This window comes from Lynx canadensis, chromosome C1 (assembly GCF_007474595.2).
Source record: "Lynx canadensis isolate LIC74 chromosome C1, mLynCan4.pri.v2, whole genome shotgun sequence".
Taxonomy (NCBI): domain Eukaryota; kingdom Metazoa; phylum Chordata; class Mammalia; order Carnivora; family Felidae; genus Lynx; species Lynx canadensis.
In genome coordinates, this window is record NC_044310.1 from 54,946,483 (window position 1) to 54,962,677 (window position 16,195).

Here is a 16,195-nt window from a genome sequence, read left to right on the forward strand (position 1 = left end):
CATTAGTTATTCAGTAGCAAGTTGTTTAGTCTCCACATATTGTTGAACTTTCCAGTTTTCTTTGTGTAATTAACGTCTAGTTTTCTAATACTGTGGCTGGAAAAGATGCTTGATATGATTTCATTTCTTTTCAATTAATTAAGACTCATTCTGTGGCCTAACATAGGGGCTAAACTGGAAAATGTTCCATGTGTATTTGAGAAGAATCTGAATTCTGTTGCTTTTGGTTGGTATTACCCTCTTAGAGGATCCATTCATTTTTCTTCATTCTTTTTTCCACTCTGTTTTTGGCTTGCATAATCTCTATTGCATAATCTCTATTCTTCCTTCTGACAGTTAAAATCTATAATTTAGTTCCTCTAGTGAATTTTTAAAATTTTGATTAATGTACTTTTTTCTCAACTCCAGAATTTCCATTTGGTTCTTTTTATAATTCCTTTTTGGTGCAACCCAGAAACAGTATTTTAGTTTATTTATTTATTTATTTTTAATTGAGATATAATTGTTACATAAGATAGAATCGTTTTAGGGTACAACATAATGATTTGATATACGTATATTGCAAAATGATTACAATAATAAGTTTACTTAACATCCATCACTTCACATAGTTACAAAAAATTTTTTTGTTATGATGAGAACTTTTAAAATCAATTTTCTTAGGAACTTTTGAATATACAACAGTTTTAAAAAGTTACTTAAATTCCAGTTAGTTAACATACAGTGTAATATTAGCTTTAGGTGTGCAATATAGTGATTCAATACTTCCATACAATACCTGGTGCTCATTACAAGCACACTCCTTAATCACCATCACCTATTTAACCTCTCCCCCACCCACCTCCCCTCTGATAACCATCAGTTTGTTTTCCATAGTTCAGAGACTCTTTCTTGGTTTGCCCCCCTCTCTTTTTTTTCTTCCTTTAGTCATTTGTTTTGTTTCATAAATTTCACAGGTGAAATCATATGGTATTTGTCTTTCTCTGACTGGACTTATTTCACTTAGCATAATACTCTCTAGCTCCAACCATGTCATTGCAAATGGCAAGATTTCATTATTTTTTTTTTTTACGGCTGAGTAATATTCATATATATATATGAATTCATATGAATTCATATATGAATATGAATATATATGAATTCATATATATATGAATATATTTATATACACACACACACATATACCTCACATCTTCCTTATCCATTCATCAATCAATGGACACTTGGGCTGTTTCCATAATTTAGCTATTGTAGATAATGCTGCTATAAACATCTGGGTACATGTATCCCTCTGAATTAGTATTTTTGTGTTCTTTGGGTAAATACCTAGCAGTGCAATTGCTGGGTCGTAGGGTAGTTCTATTTTTAACTTTTTGAGGAATCTCCATACTGTTTTCTTGAGTGGCTATACCAGTTTGCATTCCTACCAACAGTGCAAGAGGGTTGCCCTTCTCCACATCCTTGCCAAAAAGAGTTGTTTCTTTTGGTGTTGATTTTAGCCATTCTGACAGGTGTGAGGTGATATCTCATTGTAGTTTTTATTTGTATTTCCCTGTTGATCAGTGAGGTTGAGCCTCTTTATTGATATTTTCTATTGGATGTGATGGTCATCAGACCTTCTTTTACTTCTTTATTCATGGTTTCTTTGGTTCTATGAAGACATTTATAGTGATTTCTTTTAAATCTCTTTTTGTTAGGGGTGCCTGGGTGGCGCAGTTGGTTAAGCGTCCGACTTCAGCCAGGTCACGATCTTGCGGTCCGTGAGATCGAGCCCCGCGTCGGGCTCTGGGTTGATGGCTCAGAGCCTGGAGCCTGCTTCCGATTCTGTGTCTCCCTCTCTCTCTGCGCCTCCCCCGTTCATGCTCTGTCTCTCTCTGTCCCAAAAATAAATAAACGTTGAAAAAAAAAAATTTAAATCTCTTTTTGTTAAATCTGACATCTGGTTCTTCCCACAGTTTCACTTGCCTGTATTTTTTTCTTAAATATGGGTCATATTTTTCTCTAGGTACTGATATCTCCTTCCTTTCTAAAACTTGTTATTGCTATTTGCTTGTTCATTTGTTTAGTGATTACCTGGATTATTTTAGTGCGATTTATTTCCCCATAATGGGTTGAACTGTGTCGCCCCACAAAGACATGTTGAAGTCTTAACCCCCAGTACCTCAGATTGTGAAAATAGGGTTTTTGCAGACTTAAGCAAGTTAAGATGAGATCATTAGGGTAAGCGCTAATCCAGTATGACTGATGTCTTTATAAAAAGGGAAAATTTTGACACAGATATACATAGAGGTAAGACATTATGAAAACACACGGGGAGAACACAATATGAAGACAGAGGATTGGAGTGATAGATCTACAAACCAAGAAATTTCTATGACTACCAGAGCTAGAAGAGAAACAGATCCGTTCTTATCGTATTCAGAGAGTGCATGTTCATGCTAACACGTTGATTTCAGATTTCTGTCCTCCAGAACTATGAGACAATGAATTTCTATTGTTTTAAAGTCATATAGTTTGTGGTACTTTGCTAATGCAGCTGAAGGACTAGTATGCCCCCCCCCAACCCCAACACTTACCCCCACACAATGTTAATTGTGCTTCTCAGGGACAAATAGCTTTGGGTATGCCCCAAACCATCCTGGAGTGACAAAGGTACTATTAGGGCTCTCTACTATACTTCTTTTCTTAAAGATTTATTTTTTATTTTTAGAGGAAGGGGAGAGGGACAAAGGGGGAAGGGAGGAGGGAGGGAGGGTTGAGAGAGAGAGAGAGAGAGAGAGAGAGAGAGAGAGAGAGAGAGAGAATATCAAGAAAGCTCCATGTTCAGCACAGAGCATGACACAGGGCTCAATTCCACGACCCAGAGGTCATAACCTGAGCCAAAATCAAGAGTCAAATTCCCAACAGACTGAGCCACCCAGGAGCCCCCTTTCTACTACTCTCACCCTGTCCACACTCAGCTGTTAAACTTCACTAACTGCCAGCTGACTGTTCTATTGTTTTCAATGCCCTGGGGCACAAATTCTCTAATCCAATCAAATTGTGGCTGCTTTCAGGGACTATTTTCTGAGGTCAATGTTTGATATTGAAAATGTTCCTCCCAGTAGTCTTATCATTCTTTCTGCCTCTGAATTTGACTACTCTAGGTATCTCATATAAGAGGAATCACACAGTATCTGCCCCTTTGTTACTGGCTTATTTCAATTAACATAATATATTCAAGGATCATCTATACCCTAGCATGTGTTGGAATTTCATTTCTTTTTGAAGCTAAAAATTTTCCAGTGTGTGTGTGTGTGTGTGTGTGTGTGTGTGTGTGTGTATCAAATTTTGTTTATTCATCATCTGCTGATGGAAACTTGGGTTGCTTCCACCTTTTAGCTATTGCGAATAATGCTGCTATGAATATAGGTGTACAAGTATCTGTTCAAGCTTCTACTTTCAATTCTTTTGGATATAGACCAAGAAGTGGAATTACTGGATCATATGGTAATTCTATATATATATATATTTTATTTATTGGTATTTTTATTTTCTAATTTTTTGAGAGGGAGGGAGGAACTAGAAGGAGGAGAGAGAACATCTCAAGCAGACTCCAGACTCAGCACAGAGCCTGATATAGGCTCAATCCCACAACCTTGGGATCATGACCTAAGTTAAAATCAAGAGTCAGATGCTCAACCTACTGAGCTACCAGGTGCTCCTGATAGGTCTATTTTTAATTTTTTGAGGAATCACCACACTGTTTTCCATAGCAACTACACCATTACACATTTCTGTCAACAGTGCACAAAGTTTCCAAATTCTCAGTATATTCACCAACATTTGTTCTTTTCCATTTTTTTTTTTTTTTTTTTTTAGTCATTGTAATGAGCCTTAGGTGATATCTTATTGTGGTTTTGATCTGCAGTTTCCTAATGATTAGTGATATTGAGCATTTTTTCAAGTGCTGTTGGCTATTTGTGGATCTTCTTTTGAAAAGTATCAAGTACTTTGTCTATTTTTTAATTGGGCCACTTATTTGTTTGTTGTTGAGTTGTAGGAGTCCTTTGTATATTCTGAATATTAACCCCTTATCAGATTTTCAAATATATTTTCCTCATCCCATAGGTTGCTTTTCATTGTGTTGTGTCCTATGATGCAAAGGTTTCTAATGTTTGATGGAGTTCATTATATCCATTTTTTTCTTTTGCTGTATATGCTTTTGGTATTCTATCTAAGAAATCATTGCCAAACCAGTGTCAAAAAGTTTTTCCCTATGCTTTCTTCTAAGAATTTTAGTGTTGTAGCTATAAGAGCTTGATACGTTTTGAGTTATTTTTGTTTATAAGAGTCCTACATCATTCTTTTGCATGTAGATATCTAATTTTCCTAACATCTTTGTTGAAAAGACTGTCCTTTCCCCATTGCACAGAATTGGCATCCTTGCTGAAAGTCATTTGAACATATTTGTAGGGTCCTCTGTTGTTTTCTATTGGTTTATGTGTCTGTCTTTATGCTAGTACTACGCTACATTGATTACTACAGTTTCACAGTAAGTTTTGAAATCAGGAGGTGTGAGACCTCCAACTTTGTGGTTCTGTTTTAAGATTGTTTTGGCAATTCGGGGTCTCATAATATTCCATATGAGTTTTAAAATAGATTTTTTAATTCCACAAAAAAATATCATTGAGGATTTGAGAGGGATTGCATTGAATCTGTATCTTGTTTTGGGTGGTATTGACATCTTAAGAAATATTCCAATGTATAAACAAGGGATGTTTTCCCATTTATCATCTCCTTTCATTTATTTCAGCAATTTTTGTAGTTATCAGTGTACATTTTTCACTTTCTTAGTTAAGTTTATTCCTAAGTATTTTTATTATTTTTGATATGCTGTAAATGGAAATCTTTTTTCTTAATTTTTTTGGATTATTCATTGCTAGTGTATAGACACACGACTAATTTTTGTGTGTTAATTTTCCATCCTACAACTTGCTGAATTTATTAGCTCTAAGTACTTTTTTTTTTTTTTTTTTTTTAATTTTTTTTTTTTAACATTTTTATCTATTCTTGGGACAGAGAGAGACAGAGCGTGAATGGGGGAGGGGCACAGAGAGAGGGAGACACAGAATCGGAAACAGGCTCCAGGCTCTGAGCCATCAGCCCAGAGCCTGACGCGGGGCTCGAACTCACGGACCGCGAGATCGTGACCTGGCTGAAGTCGGACGCTTAACCGACTGCGCCACCCAGGCGCCCCTCTAAGTACTTTTTAAAAAAATGTTTATTTATTTATTTTGGGGCACCTGTGTGGCTCAGTTGGTTAAGTATCTGACTTGATTTCAGCCCTGGTCATGATCTGAGCCCCTGAGATGGGCTTTTACATATCATAATACCATATAATACGTATGTATTGTATATATGTATGTATAATATACACATAATACATATAATGTATATATAATAATATATCATTGTTATGGACTTAATGTTTGTATACACCCCAAATTCATATTGGTCTCCTAATCCCAATGTGATGGTATTGGAAGGTAGAACCTCTGAAAGGTAATTAGGTCATGAAGGTTGAGACCTCATGAATGGGATTAGTACCCTTCTGAAAAGAGGCCAGAACTAGCTAAATCACTTTCCACCATGTAATACACTGAGAATATACTGAGGATAACTTGAAAATTTAGCAGTCTGCAACCTGGAAGAAGGTCCTCACTAGAACCCAACCATGCTGGCGTTCTAATCTTGGACTTCCAGCCCCAGAACTGTGAGACATAAATTTCTTTGTTTATAAGCCATCCAGTCTATAATACTTTGTTATGACAGCCTGAGATAATATAGTACCCATTTGTTAAAATTATATAAGCTTATTTCCATTGTGTGGCTATTATAAGCAAAGCTGCTATAAACATTTGTGTATAGTTTTTATATAAACTGATACTTTCTTTTCTCTTGAGTAGATACCTAGATATGGAATGGCTGGATGATATAGTAGGTATATATTTAGCATTGAATAAAGTGCCAAATGGTTTTTCATTTTTCATTCCTACTAGCAGTGTATGAGAATTGTTCCTCCACATACTTGCCCACATTTGGTATGATCAGTCTTTTAATTTTAGCTATTCTAATAGGTGTACAACAGTATCTCATAGTTTCAATCTGCATTTCCTAATGACTAATGCAGATTGTCATTTGATGTGCTCATTTGCTATCTGTATATGTACTTTGTTGAAGTATTTACTCAAATGTTTTGTTCATTTTAAATATGAAGTTGTCTTAATATTGTTTTGAGAATTGTTTATATATTTTGGTTATAAGTACTTTATCAGATGTTTGCTTTATAAATAATTTTTCCCACTGTATGGTTTCTTTTTCCATCCTTTTAGCATTCTTTCAAAGATCAGAAGCTTTAATTTTGATAGAGTTCAATTTACCAATTTTATCTTTAATGGACTGTGTTTTTCGGTCATATCTAAAAAAGTCATTGCCTAGCCCATTCAGATTTATATATTACATACTTTTCTGTATATATATTATGCTTTGATTAAAAGTTTTAAAAATTCAATTCTTAGTTAAATGTTTTCTTTTTTTTTTTTTTTAACATTTATTCATTTTTGAGGGCGAGAAACAGAGAGAGAGAGAGAGAGAGTGCGCCAGGGCATGAGCAGGGGAGGGGCAGAGAGGGAGGATCCAGGATCCAAAGGAGGCTCCAGGCCCTGAGCTGTCAGCACAGAGCCTGACATGGGGCTCAAACTTATGAACCATGAGATCATGACCTGAGCTGAAGTCCTAGGCTTAACCAACTAAGCCACCCAAGTGCCTTTTAATTAAACATTTTCTAATGAGATAACCAATTTGTGATAATTTATATTTGCTTGGTAATAATTTATATTACCAAGAAGAATGGATGTTAGCTTTACTACCTATATTATAGCCAGGTTAGCTATTATTAACACTATAATCAACTAGTTCTTAAGGTCATGAGTAGACTTTCCTCACTCCACCCTAATGTTTCTATTACCAGTAATGAATTATAGAAGCCAACAGCCAATGTTACACTGTAAGATATGTCATGTGGCAAAGACTCTAACAAAATCAATGTATCAATATTAGAAGTGAGTTCATTACTTCAAAGCAGGATATTTTCTACTTTTAACATTTCAGTCAAGTTCTTTATGATGCCATTTTCAAATAAACTCAGAATTCTAAAGAATATTACCTGTATGACTGTCCTTGGGGTGGAAATACTCATTTTTTCTGCTTTTATCTCAGGTGCAATTGTCAAGGTTTTTGACAGAGCCATTCTGCTTTGGTTTGCACCACTATATCCTTTTGTTTGGGTCCCTTTTACTGTGCTGATAAAGCTAATAGACTTCTTTGGCTGTGGGCCAGTGCTCCTATATCAAGAAAAGATAACATAACACGAAGGATTCATGATTGAAGGAAAATTAACCAACAATAAAAATCAGACTTTCATTTAGAAACATGGAAACAATCTGAACATAGGTACAAGAAAGAATAATAGCTACTTGAGAGTTCAATATGTATAAGCATAGTTCTAGAATGTTTACATGCATTGTATCACTTTTTTTTCTCATAATCCTTAAGAGGTTGTTATAAATATCATTTTATGTAAAATCAGAGAGACTTAAAGGGAACTATTCCTATGAGAGTTGAAATCTGAACCTAGGTAGTCTGATCCAAAGTCTACAGTGATTTTTCTGGTCTCAGTTTCCTTATCTGTAATATGGGGATATTAACAGTACCTTATTCATAGATTATTATGAGGATTAAATGGATTAATTTGTATATTATAGTTAGGAAGTCTCTGGCACATAGGAAGCATAAGTGAGTGCATAGGCAGAATGAAGCATGAGGAGTAAAACCTGGGAAGAATATTGTGTTTCTGCCTGAACAATTACATAATAATTTTTTTTTTTCAACGTTTATTTATTTTTGGGACAGAGAGAGACAGAGCATGAACGGGGGAGGGGCAGAGAGAGAGGGAGACACAGAATCGGAAACAGGCTCCAGGCTCTGAGCCATCAGCCCAGAGCCTGACGCGGGGCTCGAACTCACGGACCGCGAGATTGTGACCTGGCTGAAGTCGGACGCTTAACCGACTGCGCCACCCAGGCGCCCCCATAATAATTTTTAATAAGAGAAGATAAAATCAAAATGTCTCCTGGAGAAAAAAAAAAGATATGATTTCACTTTTCTATACTCTGCAAATTCCTTAACACAAAAACCTACCTTATCATTCCTTTGTTCTAGTACTCTGTACTACGGATTTCTTCTATAAAACAAAGATGATCTTCCCTCAGATTATAAAAAGGAAACAGGTTTCCAAAGAAAACATTTTAAACAATAATTTTACTTTTCATATCATAAAAGATCAGACAAGAATGAAATATTTTTAAATGACAATCATCAATCCACTTTTCATATTTTATTTTTCTTCATAGCATTTATTACTACTTGCCACTTTGTTGTTGTCCACTCCCTTACTAGAATGTTAGCATCTTCAGGGTAAGATCTTTGTCTTGTTAATTGTTATATTCCTAGAACCCACGACAGTACTCAGGATATCATGGTCTCTAAAGAAGTATTTTTTTTTTTTAAACAATTTTTTTTAATTTTTTTTTTTTGAATGTTTATTTATTTTTGGGACAGAGAGAGACAGAGCATGAACGGGGGAGGGGCAGAGAGAGAGGGAGACACAGAATCGGAAACAGGCTCCAGGCTCTGAGCCATCAGCCCAGAGCCCGACGCGGGGCTCGAACTCACGGACTGCGAGATCGTGACCTGGCTGAAGTCGGATGCTTAACCGACTGCGCCACCCAGGCGCCCCTAAAGAAGTATTTTTTAAATAAATGAATTCCTGCAATGAATTCATGCAATATTTCAAATTTATATTGTCTTAAAGTATTTTACTCTATCCTCCCTCCTTCAATGTCTAAATGACTTTATCTTCAACATCTCTAAGAAAATAAGAACAAACAATCTGGTTAAAAGCTCCTTAAATTATTTCTCCATTGTCTTATATTCTTCTTCCATATCCTACAAACTCACCTAAACGCATCTTTCTTTCTTTCTTCTTTTAGTAAAAGAGTTGCCATTCTTATCTAAGGCTAATCTTTCTTCTTGTGCTCTGAAATCTGTCTGTTACTACTTTCTCAGGGACTATTGTACATCAATAATTCCTTATCCACTACATATTATTTCCTCTTTTCCCCTTGAACATATAATTATCCTCCATTCATCCCCCCAACTAAAAAAATCCTTCCTTTAGCTGTGTCTTCCTCTGTTCCTTTATCTACACTTCCTTTCATAGTCTAACTCTTCAAATATTAGTAAATAATACTGTCTACTTCCTTATTCCTTATTGGCTCCAAAATTCACTGCAATCTAGTTCCACCTCTCCTCGCCTACCGCATAGAAATTACTTTCATTACGATCCCCTAGTGCTTCAACTTGTCAAATCCAAGGGACTCTTTTCAGTACTTATCTTTGTAGCATCTGACAGTTAACTCTTCCCTCTTCTGGGACATCACTGTTTCTTATTTTTCAACCTCCTTGGGACCTCTAACCACCTGACCCTTCCATTTTGGACTAATTTGTACCTTTTAGGTTTCTCATCTCTCTCTATTTAATCCAGAATCTACAACTCACTAATTGAATAACTCTTTTACCATTATATTCAACTTGGATTTTCTTTCTCTTTGACCTTTTGCCCTATCCTTACAAAAGCTAGTCCTCCCATTTTATTTCTCCTTTATTAGTTTCCTCTTTTAAAGATTACAGTTAAGCTCAAACCCCAGTTATTAGTTTGTTCTCTCTCTCTCTACACACACACACACACACACACACACACACACACACACACACTATCCCTGAGTAAATTTACCAACATCCATAGTTTCAATGACTACTTCTATTCCACTTCCTTATGGAAGTCTATCATTACCAGTACTACCTCCTTTCTTCCATCCCCTGAAGATTTTATATCCTAAATTACTGACTCTCTCTCAAATATTACTTCTGGCATAATTCTTGAGTATTTCAATATCCATGAAGGTAATCCTTTTAATGTTATGGCCTCTTAATAACTTGAAGCCTTCTCACATACATGATCTAGCCCTCCTTGCTATGTCAGCTATTTATTCCAATGGTCATACATGGTCATCCCATTGCTAAGGGCAAGGTCAACTATCACTTCCTTTTTTTCCAGCTTATATACCCTCTGAATACCCAAATTCAAACAACTCTATTCAACTCCCTTCAACTCCATTGTCACCTTAGAGTCCTTGATTCTATCTACCATGTTTACTCCCTTCCGCATCCCTCTCATGCAATCTCTTCTCTCCTGAGCTTACAGTTAATAAATATAAGCCATAGTTAATTATTGACATACCTCGGAGATATTGCAGGTTCAGTTCCAGGCTACCACAATAAAGCAAGTATCACAATAAAGTGAGTAAAATGAATTTTTTTTTGTTTCCTAGTGCATATAAAAGTTATGTTTACACTATAGTCTATTAAATGTGCAATACCATTATGTCTAAGAGCACAACATACATATCTTAATTAAAAAATACTTTATTGCAGGGGCGCCTGGGTGGCTCAGTCATTTAAGCTTCTGACTTCGGCTCTTGTCATGATCTCATGGTTTGTGAGTTCGAGCCCCACGTCAGGCTCTGTGATGACAGCTCAGAGCTTGGAGCCTGCTTCAGATTCTGTGTCTCCCTCTCTCTTTGCCCCTACCCTGCTTGCACTCTGTCTTTCGCTCTCTCTCAAAAAAAAAATAAACATTGAAAAATAAAAAAAAATACTTTATTGCTAAAAAATGTTAACTATCATCTGAGCTTTCAGTGAGTAATAATCATGGATACAGTTCATGATAAGAAATACAATAATAAAAAAGTTTGAAATATTGTAAAAATTACTGAAATGTGACACAGTGCCAAAAAGTGAGCAAATGTTGTTTGACAAATGGCGCCAATAAGACAAGCTCAACACAGGGTTGCCAGAAACCTTCAATCTGTAAAGTACACAGTATCAACAAAGTGCCATACAGTGAAGTGCAATAAAATGAGGTATGCCTGTATTATAATCTTTACTTACATTCTCATCTTCCTTTTCCTTTTCCTTTTTTAAATTCACTGTATTTGCTGGCAAAACCAAAACTATGATCCATTCCAATCATCTTCTTATGTTGAGCCTTGCACCTGTGTATCAACCATGTTTCTAGCTTCGGGTAAACCTGATGTTTTATCATTTGCCATAAATGTATAGGCCCAATATGTCTTGTTCTGGACAAACTGATATGCTCAAGTTACTGTGCCTTGGTTTCCCGACTCCTTGTCACTCCTTTCCCTCCCAGGGGTACAATTTTCCAATGCGAACTAGTCTATCCCCAACCATCTCTCTTATCAGGCTCTCACACTATGGGTCACTATATATCTTCCCTAATTACCCTATAGCCAGGTACCAGACAACTTGGGATGGTCCCTAGATTCCAGATCCCACTGAAATGATTCAAACTAGTCCAGCTTAAGCCTGTTCACCATGTCTCACCTCTACCTTCCCACCAAAAGCACAATAGAGATGGGCCCACAGTTTCTCCCTTTCTCTCTGCCTGGTGGCTAACCACACTGCTTCCCAATGTAGCCCCCTGTAGCATTGCCTGCCCTCTCCTCTTGGAAACTATGAGTAATACACTATTTTTTTCAATGGCAATCACTTCCTGATCTATTGACCTTACTATACTTCTAATTTTCTTTAATACACTATGTTTTAATTCAACCTGTACAGCTAAAAGAAGCTGGAGAAAAAAACATCCAACCATGATGCCAGGTCTCACTTTATGGATTTTTGCTTTAAAGTGTGTCCTTAAAATTAAAAAGTATATGGAAGCCAATGAAAATGATAACACCACAACCCAAAACCTCTGGGACGCAGCAAAGACAGTCATAAGAGGAAAGTACATATCAATCCAGGGCTTCCTAAAGAAGAGAGAAAGCTCTCAGATACACAACCTAACCTTACGCCTTAAAGAGCTGGAAAAAGAACAGCAAATAAAACCCAAAACCAGCAGAAGACAGGAAATAATAAAGATTAGAGCAGAAATTAATGCTTTTGAAACAAACAAACACAAAAAACCCAGTAGAACAGATCAATGAAACCAGAAGCTGGTTCTTTGAAAGAATTAAAAATAGCTAAACCACTAGCCAGTTTGATCAAAAAGAAAAAGGAAAGGACCCAAATAAATAAAATCAAGAATGAAAGCGGAGAGATCACAACCAACACAGAAATAAAAACAATAAGAGAATATTATGAGCAATTATATGCCAATAAAATTGGCAATCTGAAAGAAATTGACAAATTCCTAGAAACATATACATTACCAAAACTGAAACAGGAAGAAATAGAAAATTTGAACAAACCCATAACCAGTAAAGAAATTGAATTAGTAATTAAAAATCTCCCAAAAACCAAGAGTCCAGGGCCAGATGGCTTTCCAGGGGAATTCTACCAAACATTTAAGGAAGAGTTAACACCTATTCTCTTGAAGCTGTTCCAAAAAATAGAAATGGAAGGAAAACTTCCAAACTCTTTCAAGGCCAGGATTACCTCGATTCCAAAACCAGACAGAGACCCCACTAAAAAAAAGAACTATAGACCAATTTCCCTGACAAACATGGATGCAAAAATCCTCAATAAGATATTAGCCAACCAATCCAACAATACATTAAAAAAATTATTCACCACGACCAAGTGGGATTTATACCTGGGATGCAGGGCTAGCTCAATATCCACAAAACAATTAACATGATTCATCACATCAATAAAAGAAAGGACAAGAACCATATGATCCTCTCAATAGATGCAGAGAAAGTATTTGACAAAATACAGCATGCTTTCTTGATAAAAACCTTCAAGAAAGTAGGGATAGAAGGATCATACCTCAAGATTGTAAAAGTCATATATGAAAACCCCACCGTTAATATCATCCTCAATGGGGAAAAACAGAGCTTTCCCCCTAAGGTCAGGAACAAACAGGGATGTCCACTCCTGCCACTGTTATTCAACATAGTATTGGAAATCTTAGCCTCTGCAATCATAAAACACAAAGAAATAAAAGGCATCCAAATCCGCCAGGAGGAGGTCAAACTTTCACTCTTCGCAGATGACATGATACTCTATATGGAAAACCCAAAAGATTCCACCAAAAAACTGGTAGAACTGAATCATGAATTCAGCAAAGTTGCCAGATATAAAATCAATGCACAGAAATCGGTGCATTCTATTCACCAACAACGAAACAACGGAAAGAGAAATCAAGGAGTCGATCCCATTTACAGTTGCACAAAAAACCATAAAATACCTAGGAATAAATCTAATGAAAGAAGTGAAAAATCTATACACTGAAAACTATAGAAAGCTTATGAAAGAAATTGAAGAAGACACAAAAAAATGGAAAAAGATTACATGATCCTGGATAGGAAGAACAAATATTGTTAAAATGTCAATATTGGGGCGCCTGGGTGGCGCAGTCGGTTAAAGCGTCCGACTTCAGCCAGGTCACGATCTCGCGCTCCGTGAGTTCGAGCCCCGCGTCGGGCTCTGGGCTGATGGCTCAGAGCCTGGAGCCTGTTTCCGTTTCTGTGTCTCCCTCTCTCTCTGCCCCTCCCCTGTTCATGCTCTGTCTCTCTCTGTCCCAAAAATAAAAATAAAAAAAATGTTGAAAAAAAAAAAAAAAGAAAAAAATAAAATGTCAATACTACCCAAAGCAAGCTACATATTCAATGCAATCCCTATCAAAATAACACCAGAATTCTTCACAGAGCTAGAACAAATAATCCTAAAATTTGTATGGAACCAGAAAAGACCCCGAATACCCAAAGCAATCTTGGAAAAAGAAAACCAAAGCAGGAGGCATCACAATCCTGGACTTCAAGCTATACTACAAAGCTGTAATCATCAAGACAGTATGGTACTGGCACAAGAACAGACACTCAGATCAATGGAACAGAATAGAGAACCCAGAAATGGACCCACAAACGTATGGCCGACTAATCTTTGACAAATCAGGAAAGAATATCCAACAGAATAAAGACAGTCTCTTCAGCAAGTGGTGCTGAGAAAACTGGACAGCAACATGCAGAAGAATGAATCTGGACCACTTTCTTACACCACACACAAAAATAAACTCAAAATGGATGAAAGACCTAAATGTAAGACAGGGAGCCATCAAAATCCTCGAGGAGAAAGCAGGCAAAAACCTCTTTGATCTAAGCTGCAGCAACTTTTTTTTTTCTTTTGAAAGTACTTTATTTTTATTGTTTTTTTTCAATATATGAAATTTATTGTCAAATTAGTTTCCATACAACACCCAGTGCTCATCCCAAAAGGTGCCCTCCTCAATACCCATCATCTACCCTCCCCTCCCTCCCACCCCCCATCAACCCTCAGTTTGTTCTCAGTTTTTAAGAGTCTCTTATGCTTTGGCTCTCTCCCACTCTAACCTCTTTTTTTTTTTTTTCCCTTCCCCTCCTCCATGGGTTTCTGTTAAGTTTCTCAGGATCCACATAAGAGTGAAAACATATGGTATCTGTCTTTCTCTGTATGGCTTATTGCACTTAGCATCACACTCTCCAATTCCATCCACGTTGCTACAAAGGGCCATATTTCGTTCTTTCTCATTGCCAAGTAGTACTCCATTGTGTATATAAACCACAATTTCTTTATCCATTCATCAGTTGATGGACATTTAGGCTCTTTCCACAATTTGGCTATTGTTGAGAGTGCTGCTATAAACATTGGGGTACAAGTGCCCCTATGCATCAGCACTCCTGTAGCCCTTGGGTAAATTCCTAGCAGTGCTATTGCTGGGTCATAGGGTAGGTCTATTTTTAATTTTCTGAGGAACCTCCACACTGTTTTCCAGAGTGGCTGCACCAATTTGCATTCCCACCAACAGTGCAAGAGGGTTCCCGTTTCTCCACATCCTCGCCAGCATCGATAGTCTCCTGATTTGTTCATTTTGGCCACTCTGACTGGCGTGAGGTGATATCTGAGTGTGGTTTTGATTTGTATTTCCCTGATAAGGAGCGACGTTGAGCATCTTTTCATGTGCCTGTTGGCCATCTGGATGTCTTCGTTAGAGAAGTGTCTATTCTTGTTTTCTGCCCATTTCTTCACTGGGTTATTTGTTTTTCGGGTGTGGACTTTGGTGAGCTCTTTATAGATTTTGGATACTAGCCCTTTGTCTGATATGTCATTTGCAAATATCTTTTCCCATTCCATTGGTTGCCTTTTAGTTTTGTTGGTTGTTTCCTTTGCTGTGCAGAAGCTTTTTATCTTCATAAGGTCCCAGTAATTCATTTTTGCTTTTAATTCCCTTGCCTTTGGGGATGTGTCGAGTAAGAGATTGCTACGGCTGAGGTCAGAGAGGTCTTTTCCTGCTTTCTCCTCTAGGGTTTTGATGGTTTCCTGTCTCACATTCAGGTCCTTTATCCATTTTGAGTTTATTTTTGTGAATGGTGTGAGAAAGTGGTCTAGTTTCAACCTTCTGCATGTTGCTGTCCAGTTCTCCCAGCACCATTTGTTAAAGAGACTGTCTTTTTTCCATTGGATGTTCTTTCCTGCTTTGTCAAAGATGAGTTGGCCATACTTTTGTGGGTCTAGTTCTGGGGTTTCTATTCTATTCCATTGGTCTGTGTGTCTGTTTTTGTGCCAATACCATGCTGTCTTGATGATTACAGCTTTGTAGTAGAGGCTAAAGTCTGGGATTGTGATGCCTCCTGCTTTGGTCTTCTTCTTCAAAATTCCTTTGGCTATTCGGGGCCTTTTGTGGCTCCATATGAATTTTAGAATTGCTTGTTCTAGTTTTGAGAAGAATGCTGGTGCTATTTTGATTGGGATTGCATTGAATGTGTAGATAGCTTTGGGTAGTATTGACATTTTGACAATATTTATTCTTCCAATCCATGAGCAGAGAATGTCTTTCCATTTCTTTATATCTTCTTCAATTTCCTTCATAAGCTTTCTATAGTTTTCAGCATACAGATCTTTTACATCTTTGGTTAGATTTATTCCTAGGTATTTTATGCTTCTTGGTGCAATTGTGAATGGGATCAGTTTCTTTATTTGTCTTTCTGTTGCTTCATTGTTAGTGTATAAGAATGCAACTGATTTCTGTACA

General features: G+C 36.8%; 1 protein-coding gene across 1 annotated transcript in view; it reads right to left on the reverse strand.

The window, feature by feature from the left end:
- DNAI4 (dynein axonemal intermediate chain 4) overlaps positions 1-16,195 on the reverse strand; it is an 89,188-nt gene that overhangs the window by 59,077 nt on the left and 13,916 nt on the right. Inside the window, 1 exon segment of the mRNA XM_030324780.1 lies at positions 7,208-7,385. Within this exon segment, the coding sequence (XP_030180640.1) occupies positions 7,208-7,385 (178 nt within the window).